Raw genomic sequence first — 14,435 nt, 5'->3', positions numbered from 1 at the left:
CCTAGAGCCGGCGGGGGCGACCCTCTCTTGGCCTTATACAGGGCGGCTGCCTCCTGTATTCTAAGGTCGAGAGGAAGTATCCCCGCCAACACCAGCGCCGAGTGTAGAGAGACTGTGCGGTACGATTTACAGAGCTTTTGGGCAAAACCCCGTTGCACAGTGGAGAGCAACTTTCGCACACCTAGCTTCTCCGATGCGGGAGCCCACGCCGCTGCGGCGTACATGATAATTGGCTCTATGGTCGCGACGTATATGGTCCGGATTATTTCGGGGTGTAAACCCCAGTTGACCTTAGCAGCCTTAGACAACTGCTTATAAATATCCAGTGCTTTCCTACACTGCGTCGCGACATGGGTGTTAAAAGTGAGCCTATCATCTAAGACTACCCCTAATATTTTAACCTCCCTAGAGATCTCAACGTTCACTCCCCCCATGGTCAGCAATGGGTTGTCGTATTTCAGCTTCTTGGTCAAGACCATTGCGCAAGTTTTATGCGGCGCAAACTTCAGCTTATTACGAACCCCCCATTGCTGAACATAGGCGAGAGCGGCGTTGGCCTGTCTCGAAACTTCGAGACCTGTGTCCCCATCGAAGAGCATGACCACATCGTCCGCGAAAGCCTGCACATAATGCCCCATGTTGTCAAGGTCACGTAGTAGAGGGTCAAGGAGGATGTTCCATAGGATGGGACCACCGATTGACCCTTGCACACATCCTTTGTTTGTGCTCCTCGTGCATTCTTCCCCGGCGTATCTTACTCTGACTTTTCTGCAGTCGAGATAGCTATCTAGTAGCCTCCTGATGTTGACCGGACACTTTTCCTCAGCCAGACGGACTCTGATTGCTGGCCACCACGCGCTATCGAAGGCCCCCTCTATATCCAGTGAGACAAGGGTTACCAGCTTCTTCAGCTTAATCTTACCCTGAATATGGTTCACTAGAGTATAGAGGGCGTCCTCGGTGCTCCTCTGGGGCATGAATCCGTACTGGCGAGTACTAATCCTCGGTACTAGGTGCCATTTGATCCTTGCTACTATCATCTTCTCCAGGATCTTCCCCAAGACTGGCAGTAGACCTATCGGTCTGTATGACTTGGGGCTCGTGTAGTCTTCCTTGCCCGGTTTTCTTAGTACCACCACTGTGGCCTCCTTCCATATGTCCGGGAAGTGTCCCAATATGAGACACTTGTTGGCCAGGGCAAGGAATGCGTCCAGATCCTGAGAGATAGCTCGACTGCAGATGTCTGCTGTGAAGCCATCCGCTCCTGGGGCCTTCTTCGGGTTAAAACTTCCCATCGCGGTTCTTAGCTCCAGCGAAGTAAACGGCGGATCATGTTGTTCATCATGGCCCGGTTCGTTTACCCGCTCTGCCGTCATTCTTGTCCGGCGATGATCCTCATTATCCGTTGCCTCCAGGTCTTCGGGGTAGAAAACTTCCGCTAGTAGGCGCGCCGATTCTGTTGGGTTTAAGAATGCACCGTCTCTGGTTAGGGTCAAGTCTTCTTGTCTCCTGGTGGTCCTTCTGATGACTCTGTAGATACCTTCCCAGAGTCCTTCTCTGTCTTGCTTTTCACAGAACGATTTCCAGCTTTCTATTTGGGCTTTCTTGGCTTGGCACTCGTAGGCTTCTTTCTTTTCTAGGTACTGGGCTACCACTATATCTCTGCGGTACGGTGCCGCGTTCTTGATCTTGCGCCTGGAGGTAGTGGCAGCCTTTTTCAGCCTCGCGAGCTCGTCGTTCCACCACGGGACTCTAAGGACCTCTGTAGTCCTCTTAGCCGGCATGCTCTCCTTGCACGCAGCTGAAATGCAGGACGTGTACTTCTGGATCACATCATTTAGTTCCAGTTTGGTGTCAATGTTATTGACGGACTCTACATTGATGTTACTTGCAGTTTTGTGCTCCAGAAGCACCCGCCTGAAGATGTCCCAGTCGGCCTTTTTGGTATTGTAGAGTCTGGTGGTTCTCTCTACTTTCATGCCCTTACTCCTACGTAGAGCAATGTGGAACAGTATGGTGTTGTGGTCTGAGCTCGTCACAGTCTGGTCTACCCTCCAGTTGTCGACTATGTCTAGTAAATCTGCGGTACAGGCTGTGATGTCGACGTGACTGGTATATGCCCTTCCACCTCTAACGGTGTCAAAAGTCGGCATATCACCATTATTCAGTACCTGAAGCCCAGACTCTTCCAGGGTCCCGGACATTTCTTTACCCCTGTGGTCTTCTACGGTGCTGCCCCACCAGGTACTCTTGGCGTTACTGTCGCCTCCTAACAGCAATGGTGTAGAGCCCAGCTCCTCTCTGATGGTACGTAACTGCTCCAAGTATGGCTCTATGGGCTGATCCGGTTCAAAGTAGAAGGATACCGCCGCGATTTCCCAGGCCGTGGTTCGGATCCTCACAACAACAATATTGTTGTTTGTGAGTTTCGGGCACTGGATGACGTCAAAGCCGTCGTTAAAGACGGCAATTGCCGCCTTCACAGTCCCATCTCCTACTACCTCGTTCTGGAAGATTCTCGCCCCACGGTAGCTCTTCATCCTTTTNTTGGTAAAGCCTATCCAGACACCGGGTGACCTCGACTTTAATCTCAGTCCTGAGATTACGCGCGTCACCCAGGTTGGTCTTAGCCTTTACCAAGGCGGCCCTCGCCTGGGCAACTCTGTCCGAGCTGGTGGTCTGCTTGCCCGCAACGGGGCTGTCGGCGGGAACGGAAGGCTTCTTTGCCGCCTTTGTGCCCTGCGAGGGCGCCAGCTTAGTCCTGGGNTCTCCTCTATTTTTTCCATAATCCGATCAGACTCAATCCTCTCACACGTCACTTCCTCTCTTCCTGTCTCCCCCGCTCCCCTCTCAGAATCCCCGCCACTCCCCCCCTCTTTCCTCTCCGCCTCTGAGTCCTTGATGAGTTGGTAAAGCCTATCCAGACACCGGGTGACCTCGACTTTAATCTCAGTCCTGAGATTACGCGCGTCACCCAGGTTAGTCNGGGGCGACCCTCTCTTGGCCTTATACAGGGCGGCTGCCTCCTGTATTCTAAGGTCGAGAGGAAGTATCCCCGCCAACACCAGCGCCGAGTGTAGAGAGACTGTGCGGTACGATTTACAGAGCTTTTGGGCAAAACCCCGTTGCACAGTGGAGAGCAACTTTCGCACACCTAGCTTCTCCGATGCGGGAGCCCACGCCGCTGCGGCGTACATGATAATTGGCTCTATGGTCGCGACGTATATGGTCCGGATTATTTCGGGGTGTAAACCCCAGTTGACCTTAGCAGCCTTAGACAACTGCTTATAAATATCCAGTGCTTTCCTACACTGCGTCGCGACATGGGTGTTAAAAGTGAGCCTATCATCTAAGACTACCCCTAATATTTTAACCTCCCTAGAGATCTCAACGTTCACTCCCCCCATGGTCAGCAATGGGTTGTCGTATTTCAGCTTCTTGGTCAAGACCATTGCGCAAGTTTTATGCGGCGCAAACTTCAGCTTATTACGAACCCCCCATTGCTGAACATAGGCGAGAGCGGCGTTGGCCTGTCTCGAAACTTCGAGACCTGTGTCCCCATCGAAGAGCATGACCACATCGTCCGCGAAAGCCTGCACATAATGCCCCATGTTGTCAAGGTCACGTAGTAGAGGGTCAAGGAGGATGTTCCATAGGATGGGACCACCGATTGACCCTTGCACACATCCTTTGTTTGTGCTCCTCGTGCATTCTTCCCCGGCGTATCTTACTCTGACTTTTCTGCAGTCGAGATAGCTATCTAGTAGCCTCCTGATGTTGACCGGACACTTTTCCTCAGCCAGACGGACTCTGATTGCTGGCCACCACGCGCTATCGAAGGCCCCCTCTATATCCAGTGAGACAAGGGTTACCAGCTTCTTCAGCTTAATCTTACCCTGAATATGGTTCACTAGAGTATAGAGGGCGTCCTCGGTGCTCCTCTGGGGCATGAATCCGTACTGGCGAGTACTAATCCTCGGTACTAGGTGCCATTTGATCCTTGCTACTATCATCTTCTCCAGGATCTTCCCCAAGACTGGCAGTAGACCTATCGGTCTGTATGACTTGGGGCTCGTGTAGTCTTCCTTGCCCGGTTTTCTTAGTACCACCACTGTGGCCTCCTTCCATATGTCCGGGAAGTGTCCCAATATGAGACACTTGTTGGCCAGGGCAAGGAATGCGTCCAGATCCTGAGAGATAGCTCGACTGCAGATGTCTGCTGTGAAGCCATCCGCTCCTGGGGCCTTCTTCGGGTTAAAACTTCCCATCGCGGTTCTTAGCTCCAGCGAAGTAAACGGCGGATCATGTTGTTCATCATGGCCCGGTTCGTTTACCCGCTCTGCCGTCATTCTTGTCCGGCGATGATCCTCATTATCCGTTGCCTCCAGGTCTTCGGGGTAGAAAACTTCCGCTAGTAGGCGCGCCGATTCTGTTGGGTTTAAGAATGCACCGTCTCTGGTTAGGGTCAAGTCTTCTTGTCTCCTGGTGGTCCTTCTGATGACTCTGTAGATACCTTCCCAGAGTCCTTCTCTGTCTTGCTTTTCACAGAACGATTTCCAGCTTTCTATTTGGGCTTTCTTGGCTTGGCACTCGTAGGCTTCTTTCTTTNTAATGTCGTCTTGCTTAAACAATATTATAAGGTTCGCATTATCTCTTACAAGTTGTTTGGGTATTTTAGTGTAAGTTTGATTGATATAAAAACAATCAATATTCTTATGTCGACCCATCGCAAAATAGTCACGTATATTGTTTTGATTTTCACAAGCAACATCGTCAAATATAATAATCGAGTTAGGCAAAGCCTCTTGTGGACTTAGAACTTCACTATTATGGTTATACTTGTTATAGGTAGTGCCAGCAACGTTTTCTAATACCTTTTCTAAAAAAACGTATTTAGGTTGATATAATGACTTTGAATACACATACAAGTTGCGAAAACGCAGTCCCTTCTGGTGTAGCAGCAGGCTGATAACTAAGTTGGTCTTCCCGCAGTTCGAGGGACCGCAAACAATACTACGTATAGTATTTGGCAACAAGTTTCCATGACGCTTAACCATGTTCGGTGATGTTGGGCAGATACATTCTAATTTCAGAGATTCTTTTTGTTTAAGAAATTTCATATCAGATTTGAACTTGACCGCTGTGGTTGATGTATTACAACTAAATGACGATAATTCTGTCGTTCGATTAAATTAAAAGCTCAAAAATATTTCCTTATGGAATTGGGCCGTTCTAGATCACGTTCGAGCAGCGCTAGCTGCGACGAGCGACGGATGATCTAGAATGCCCAATTCCATACTACTGACGTCAAAGCCGTCATTAAAGACGGCAATAGGCTAGTTGCCTAAAAAAATTTTTTTAGTCCGTAATGTTTAATATCAAAAAATATTGGACACATATATTTTTATTTGTCAATCTAACAAATAATTACATAGTTATGGTGCGTTGAAGTTGCGCACGACGTCACAACGTGCGGCATTTTTAAGCAAGCGTTGACGTCACGGGCCTCTTCTTATGAACTTTGGGGCGCTTTATCTCTTTAAATTTTCATTAGTTTCGCCGCCTTCACAGTCCTATCTCCTAATACCTCGTTCTGGAAGATTCTCGCCCCACGGTAGCTCTTCATCCTTTTCACCCCGCCCACATACGGCTCCTGGAGCAGTGCAAATGCGAGTTTTCGCTCACTGGCCTCTATCATGAGTTCAAGCGTTGCCAGTTCCTTCCTCTGGAGGTTTGCTTGGGCTGCCTGCCCCGGGAACGCCATCGTTGCCCTTAGCAATACGCTACTTTAGCTCTAGCCAGTGCCTCCCACCTCCTACGCACAGGGCACTCAGAGCCAAAGGCGTTATGCTCCGTTGATGTGTCCACCTTTGCCGCCACGCAGTTGCAGCACGTCGGTGCCGCCGTCGCCATCCACTCCGCGCACTCGTTGCGCATATGCGGGCCGCCACAGTGACTGCACTTCGGCACGGTCTCCTTGCAAAAACGCCTGCCGTGTCCATAAGCCAGGCACATGGAACACTGGACCAGGGGAGACTGGTCTTCGACCTTCACCCTCTGCATGTCTATGTGGACCGTGCCGTTATGCATCATTCGGTTGTAAATCTTCGGTGACACTCTCAGGACAACGTGGTTCATAAGAGGGTTTCTCGCCTTGCGGCGGAATTTCAACTCTATCCTATCGTCTGCCTTGTCGAGGCCCTGAAAAACCCCTCCGTTCTGGTTCCTCAAGGCTGCAACGACATTGTCGTTGCTGTTGTACGACAGCACATCCTTGAGGACCAGCATCGGGTCCTGGTTCTTCATTTCCTCGACAAGCAGCCGATCTCCTGCGCTCTTCAATCTCTCCTGTACCCTCTGGCGTTCCTCGATCGTTCTACATCCTATGATGACCTTCTTGTCTTTCACCCTCCTTACCCTCTCGACGGTCACCCAGCCGTCTTTGGCGTTAACAGCCTGGCGGACCTGTTTCAGGACCTCTTCGCTGTTTTCAGACTCATCCCGGGACGTGACGACGATGGAGTGTAAAGAGCTCCGATCGTTCATCTGCTTCTTGCTCTGGTCTCCGGCGACTTCGGCGTAAGACGCTCTCTGGGTGGCCACAAGGTTGCTGTCGACGGACTCTTTGAGCTTTGTCAGTTCTACACTATTCTGTTCTATCTTTGCACTTTGTTCCTTCAGCATCCTAATAACTTCCTCATTATGCGCTCTTNGAGCTCTCAAGTCCTCAACCTCTTTCTCTGACCTTCCTATCACTCTATCTCCATTCCCCTTGTCCTTATTTCCTATATTCTTCCTTTTTTCCTCTTCCAATTCAGCCACGGTATCTTTTAATAGCTGGTAGAGCCGGTCTACCGCTGTCAGTAAACCCTCTTTAAGATCGCCTCGCAGGTTGCGTGACTCTGTCACGTGTGTCTTAGCCTTAACCAGCCAAGCGCGGCCCTCCTGTACCCTTCCCGTGGGTTTGGCAGCTGGTGATGACTTGGTGGTTGCCGCTGGGGCTTCCACCGAGGTCCTGCGCGTCGTCAGTCGTGGGTCAGTCGGGGGCGCTGGCTTCTGCTTGGGTTTCGGCTGGCTTGCTGTTTTCGCGGTGGTGGTTTTTGTAGGGGGCGATATGTTGATCAATTGCGGATGTGCCTGTGCAGTTGATGTACTCGGCTTTGGCTCTGCCTTACCACTTTCCCACTCTCCAATACTACGCCTCACACTGGAGGCTGCGGTCTTGCTTGTAGGCGAGGGTCCTGCCCTCTCCTTATCGTCATTTGGGGAAGTGGTGGGCTGTTCAGTCGTCTTCTTTCGCGGGGTGTGGGTCATGGCGAACATTTTGGGGGACAAAGCCTTGTCAATAGTTTAAAATTAAAAATGTAAATAATAACTCGGTGCCTACAAAGTAGACCGGTCGTAAAAACACGGTACGAAAATGTAAAAATAAAACAATGTAAAAATAAAACAATGTAGAGCAATAAAACAATAAAAGTATAAAAATAAAATATGATAAAATTAACCCTAAAATAGCCCCAAAAAAGGTAAGTCTTATATCTAAGTGGACCGGTCAATAAACTCGGTTCACGTACGTCAAGGGACAGGTAGGGTAAGTGGTAGAGTTTAATAACTTTATTTCCTGTGTGTGTGTGTATGAGAGTTTGTGTGTATGTGTATGTATGTATGTGTATGTATATGTGTATGTGAGTGTATGTGTATGTATGTGCGTGTGTAGTATGTGTGTGTGTGTATGTGTGTGAGAGTGTGTGTGCAAGTGTTAATGTAGATGTGTATGTATGTGTGTGTGTGACTTTATGTACTAACCTTCTATTTTCTTTCTTTCAGATCGCGCTCTACCTACGCGTCAGTTCCAGCAGGGATGCTCACCTGGATGTCTAATTATTGGTAAGTCAAGATTTTTATTTAAATACAGCGAAAATATTTTTTGCTATGTAAACTATTATGTAGAGTCCTAAAATTAGGCGCTCTAATGTCCCTATTAGTACTTAAAACCTAACACCTTAGTTACAGAATAAAATTTAAAAATAAAATTTCAAGTAAAAATTTTTTGTAGAGTTGGCTCTACCTAGAGCAGCGTACTGTATGCCTTCCTGTAGGCCTAGCTGTGGGCTTATACCCAACCAAAACCCCGTCGCGCTACGACCACCAGAAGCGAAGATGCGAAACTTTGAAGTTTTTCAAGATGGCGGCCAAAATGGCCGACGAAACTTCAAAGCGGTCTAGTTTTCGAACGGTGGGTCGCAGAGAGACGTGCGACGGGTCCCTGAAATTGTCTTCGCGAGCTCTATCCGGAAATGTCACCCGCTCTACAAAAGGTAGAGTCGCGTCCGATCTGCTATTTATCACCTGGGTTTGGTCGGGCAGGTCGAGCCTTTGATGCTGTTGAAAACCCCGTCCTCCCACGACTCTCCTGTCCGAAGTTACGGCGTGTTTTCTAAAAACAAGATGGCGGCCCAAAATGGCTGCCGAAAGTTAAAATGCCTGTATCTCCGGAGTCCTAAGCCGTAGAGGGTCGTGCGAGGGTTCGTTGTTCTCGTCTCGACAAGCTCTGTACGCTGGTACTATTCCCTGAAAATGGTAGAGTCAAAAGATAGTAGCTCTACCCAAATGTAGAGTTTGCCCGTTATTTATAATAGACTCCTATGGTAGGTTTACGGCCTACTTATGTCAACCCTTTGTAATTTCACGCCCAAATCCAAAACTCTACCGGCTCTACGTAGAGTCTCGGACTCTATACCAAAGTTGTAGCTCTCGACAAACTACACTAATAGCCGAAAACCCCGTGTCGATAGACCTAATAGTTGCCGAGATAATGAATTTAGAAAATTTTCCCTAATTTTAAGTTACGTAATTTAAAACCGAAAATGACCCCCCTGAATTTTGAAGTTAGAATTTTGAATTTTTGAGAGTATGTAGAACCGGCAGAAAAAATGACCTGAGCGTTGAAATATTTTAAAAATATAATCCCGTTTACGAAATAAGTCACCCCAAAGTTTAGAAAAATTTTTTGTTTACAAGCTAAGGGTCGACTAAATTTGCAAACTCTTGTCTTAGTTAAAATTAAATAAAAAATAAACTACAATAACTACACTAATTAACTTAATTTCTATTTGCAGGATATGGTCGTCCCCAGCAGCTGGCGCCGGTGTCGTTGTCGTGGTGCTCGTCGTTCACCCCCAGGAAGCCCGGGAAGTTAGGGGTTGCACCACTTCTGCAAGTAGCCCCTGGAGCCTTCAAATGCGCCCGAGGGATGGTGCTGACGGGCTGAGGTTGCTCAGGAAGGTCCCAGGAGTTTATCCCAGGTGGTCGGGATGAAGTCGGTAAGGGTTGGTCTAATAAATTAGGCCTACCAACTTAACTTTGCAGTTTTGTTAACGGCACCTGTCACGGTTAATGTTTGTTAACTCTAACAACCCTTAAGTTAAAGTTCAAAAATTTTGTATATTTTAACACTGTATGAAATTGTCTATGTAAATGTGTCCAAAAAAGTTAAGGGTTATATTCAAAATGTTTCATAAAATTCAACTGAAAAATCGCGCACTAAAAATTTTATGTTCACAAATATCTTGGTACCTCACTAGTCCTTGGTTTTCACTCGGGGGTGGAATGTCCAGAACAAAAGTTGTTCCCAAGGCCTGTCTTTTTATTTTGCACCTGATGACTTTGAAATTTGACGCGATTTCGAGTTTGACCTAGTTATTGACCTACTTTCCGCGTCAACAAGCGTTCACTACAAACTTAACTAGGCGCTGGTTCAAAGTCACTAATCCCGGTTTTTGCTCTGGCGCTCGGGAACCACTCGCGGGAAAATTTTTAAGACTGGTCCAATCGATAGTATATTAAATTGTCTAAAGGGTGGTTAATTAAATTTAGTAGGTTATCGATCTAATTTAGAAATTACAGCTAATTAACTTTTACGGATAAATTTTTTCACACGCACTAAATTTGTAAATAGGCTAGGTGCTCGAGCTTAAGTCCAAAATCAATTTTGAAAATACCTTTAGAGTCCTTGTCAAATTCCCTATCGATAGACACCCATGACCTAGGCCCAAGTTCAGGAACAACGAAGTTGGGAACCACGCGGGATTTGTTTATTTGCTTCCTGTGTCCCGGATTTCCAGGGAAAAATTCCGGAATTTGTCTTGAGAGGTCCGGGGGGCACAGGGGGTCCTTGTAGCAGTCTCAAAAAAGTAGGTCACCGATCGCTTTTTTGAGTTATCAGCGAAAAACGAAAATCCAGGTGCCAATCTTGTTTTGTTTTCGTTGTAAACAAACTGCTACCTGCCAACTTATGTGTGCGGTCCGTTTGAGGCACTAGTTCCAGTCTTTTGATTGGCGTTCGGGAACCACTCGCGGGAAAAATCTAAACACTAATTTCCTATAATGTATATTAAATTCACTATCGAGTGGTATAATAAAATTTTGGGGTTACCGCTTTAGTTTGAGAAATATAACCGCACAAAGTTAACCACTAAATTTTGTCACTTTCACGATAACTTGGTAACCCCTAGGTGCTCGAATTTAGGTCCAATTTTAATTTTGAAAACACCTTCAGGGTCCTTTCAGTGTCCTCTATCGATGGCTGCAAAGAACTTGGGCCCAAGTTCCAGGACTGCAGAGCTGGATACCACGCGGAAAAAGTTTTTCCGCTCCTGTGGCCCGAATTTCCACGGGAAAATTTCGGGACAAAGCCTGAGGGGTCCGGGGCACTCAGGGGGTCCTTGCTGCAGTTCCAGAAATATGGGTCGTCGCTCAATTTCCAGAGTTTTTGCAGGTGTAAACAAATTTTCTTGGTTATATCTGGCACGTGTTTACACTTTACTTAAGCGAATGTTTACGACACTTATATCACTGGATAGGTCTTGAAAGCGCGATTCGAGTGATATATTGCACTTGGGTATACACTTAAAAAATACCACTTTTCCGATTTTTTAATCGCGGAGCGAGGTAAAATCGTGGCGCTCGGCTCGAGGGGCGCGGGGGGACTGGGGGTTAGGTTAGGTTAGGTTAGGTTAGGTTAGGTTAGGTTAGGTTGGGGTGCGGTGGTGAGGGACCTCCCCGTGGTGCACCCCGGGCAACGGCCGCGTGTTTTGTCACGCGGGCGGCTGACTTCTCACCGGCGCGACAGGTTGCGTCAACTCGGCGGGCCTGTCGGGCAACCCGTAACCCCCCAACGGAGGGGGGCCGGGGGCCCCGGCTACGGAAGTCGGGGTCAAGACAAGGAAAAGTCTATAAAACCCTCAAATGCCAAGGTCTGGGGGGGGCCGAGGAGCAGTGTCGGGTGTTATTAGCTCGACACGGTCGGTGGAGTATCACCGGCCGTTACCCTTCCCGGGAGTGAGGGGGGGCAGCTGCGCCCGCAAGCAGTTTGAAATATGAATAGTGTTAAAACGGATAAAACTACCCGGGCGGGTCCCAGCCATGCTGGGGAATCCCGTGGCCGCTCACAAGGCGGTCGGCCCTGTGTATACGGGGGGGCCAACACTATTCCGCGGTCTCGGCCGCGCCACGACGACAAAAGCAAACCCAAAATGGACTCGAATTCGCCCTACGATTCGGAACTTGACGATCAGGAGGTGGAGGCCTGTGCCCCGAAGGTACACGCCGAAACCAGCGACCACAGCAGAAACATGACGGACTCTGAACAGGGGTCGGAGGCTTCCGCAACCTCTGCGTTGCCGGATAAGGAGGTTCGACCCAAACCTACACGAAAGCGCCGGAAAGAGATTGCCTCTCTGCATGAGAACTCTTCTCTTTCGGAGGAGGAAGTGGCCCCAGCGCCTAAATTCAGTACTGCCCGCCGCGGTAAGAAGACCGGCAGTGGCCAGCGGGCCCAAGATTATTACAGGAGGGTGGAGGAGCTGGAGGAGCTCGACTTTAATGCCGACCTCGATAGGAGGGCCAAGGCCAGTCTGGTCCGCCGAGAAAAGAGTCGGGCGGGCTCTGTCTCGCCGAACCTTGAGGATCCCAAGTCCAAGGTGGACTATGAGAGGCTGGACCTGGAGCAGCTGAGGGCTCGCGGGGGACTGTTCGTCTCCGAGATCGCCCGCGTCTCTCAGATATCCGGACGTCTACAGGGTCCCCTGAAAGGAGCCCTCAACAGGTCAGCGGATAACCTCGCCGGCATCCTCGACCAGCTGGCAGCCCGCTCCGAGACGGAGGAAAACCGCCGGCTGAGGATCGACAACGCCAACTTGAGGCGGGAAATGGAAAGTCTCCATGTGGAGATCCGCGCCCTTAAGCGCGAGATGGCGGAGTTGACTGCCAATGTCGGCATAAGGAATGCGACGCCCCCGCCGGCAGTCAACGAAGACGATATGGAGGCCCAGGCTCCCGCGAGAGACCCCCTCCCCCAGGGCGCATTATGCGCCCAATCTATAGAGGAGCTCCTGCAGATGGCCTGCCAAAGAGCTATAGACTCGGCGGCCAAGCTCATAGACGCCAGAATCGGAGACCTGGAGAGCCGTCTGCCGCCCCAGAGGACCATCCGCCCCCCACTAGCGGCGGACTCAAGAACTGCCCCGGCCCCTACGGCAAGCTCAGCCCCTGCGGCAGGGCCAGCTCCTGGACCGAAGCGGAAACGCACGGCGGCTAAGCCGCCGCCCCCATCCCAGCCGGAGCCGGTGGCTTCCAGCCAAGAGGCCCGGGCGATTCCCTCGACTGCCCCACCAACGGAGACATGGGCCACCGTGACGCGGCGGGGGAAAAAGGGTAAACCCCGGTCTGCGGCAGCTTCCCAGCCGGCCCATGCACCCAAGACGGCCCCGACGGCACCCAAGCCCAAGCCGAAGGTGAAGTTAACCCCTCCCCGCAGCGCAGCCATTGTTGTGACGCTGCAACCTGAGGCGGAGAAGAGAGGGGCAACTTACAAGAAGGTGCTCACCAAGGCCAAGGCTGCAGTGGACCTAGCCGAGTTGGGAATCCCCAACATCAAGGTCACCGACTCGGCGACCGGAGCCCGCCTAATTGAGGTACCAGGCGCTGAGTCCAAGGACAAGGCAGACAAGCTGGCCATTCAGCTGAGGGCGGCTCTCGGTGGCGACGTTATCGTCACCAGGCCTGAAAAGCGCGCAGACATGCGCATTATCGGCCTGGACGAATNAAATTAATCAACACATACACAGAAAATTAATCAACACAGGCAGATTAGATAAAGGAGAAATGCTAAGTTTGGTCACATTTTACTATAGTCAATCAATCAATCAATTAATGGGACTTTATTGTTTGAATATTAAGCTTTTAAGGCAGTCCAGACCCGCGAGCCATCCCCAAGGGCCACCAGCCTCACCCTGTGGGCCGGGACCGTGCACAGATCCTAATAGGCCACTGAGGCTGGGGCTAGCCCAGTGAAGGGCCACTCCTATTAAAAATGCCAACCCCTTGAGCCCCTCAGATCGCCTGTCCCACCAGCGCCAGCGGTGGGCGGACGAACCCCGAGTCCTGCCCGCGGGTCAAAGACAGTTAGATGCATGTGCAGGATTATCATAAAAGGCGGACTGATGTCTTAAATTAATTGATTAATTGACTAAAGAGGCTACAAAGTTGTGAGAGCAATCGGGGCCGGCCCGAGGGCCGCCGCCCCCCTCAGACGCCAAGACAGACCTTACTTGGCTGCCGGGACTAGATGTCTTTCCAGTCCCGGGGACCGTTCCGGCCAATTTACCCATTTTACCCATGACGACATCGGAGGATCGCAGGATCGACGAGCCGCGGGCCAGCCCCGAGAGCCACACAGAGTATGGTACACAGTGACGATCAAATATTAAAGCAATGTTTGTAAAAAAAGAGGCAACACAGTGAATTTACTCCTGTAATCGGCCCCGCTCCGCCAGGCCCAAACACCCGCACCGGTCAAAAAGCCGAAGGCCGGGCGCGGGGACAGCAAGCCGAGCCCAGAGGCTGGAGCCAACCGTCCCCGCGCCCTACCCACGGCCCCCAACCCAGCGCAGATCAGCCCGTCAGAGCGGAACCCATCGCAGGTACCCAGAACATACAAGTCATGAACAATCCAAATTGATACAAAAAAAAGGAGAAAAGGGATAAGAGGACAAACTTATATGCAAATCAAAAGAAACACTGGAATCGGACATAAGATTATATAAAGAAATTCTTGCACTGATTTGCGGTTGTATACAATCAACTCACATTTTTAACAAGCAATAGACTCCCTTGAGTAACATAATCAACTAAGGCGCAGTTGCACCTATTAATCATCATACCAGTTGAGAAGCCGGGCGCCGGGCGCGGGGCCGACAAGCCAGGCCCAAGGGTCGAGGCCAACCGTCCCCGCCCCCGGCCCCCGGCCCCCAACCCGATACGTTCATCATTTGTTTACATTTGCATTATACATACACTATACTTATTCTAGTTCTTTGATCAATAATCAACAGGGAGAGTCAATCGATAATTGGGGTTATAATGGAATCACCTCG

General features: G+C 50.0%; 1 protein-coding gene across 1 annotated transcript; it reads left to right on the top strand.

Annotated features, from left to right (window-relative positions):
- The first annotated feature begins 11,534 nt into the window (after positions 1-11,534).
- LOC114359966 (transcriptional regulatory protein AlgP-like) lies at positions 11,535-13,112 on the top strand. The gene has a single exon (XM_028314510.1). It carries the CDS (start codon positions 11,535-11,537, stop codon positions 13,110-13,112), a length of 1,578 nt encoding a protein of 525 aa, XP_028170311.1.
- The last annotated feature ends 1,323 nt before the right edge of the window (positions 13,113-14,435 follow it).

This window comes from Ostrinia furnacalis, unplaced genomic scaffold (genome assembly GCF_004193835.3).
Source record: "Ostrinia furnacalis isolate ACB-3 unplaced genomic scaffold, ASM419383v2 OfSCF4768, whole genome shotgun sequence".
NCBI lineage: Eukaryota > Metazoa > Arthropoda > Insecta > Lepidoptera > Crambidae > Ostrinia > Ostrinia furnacalis.
Note: the sequence above shows the minus strand (reverse complement) of the source record. Positions and strands in the feature narration are given on the sequence as shown.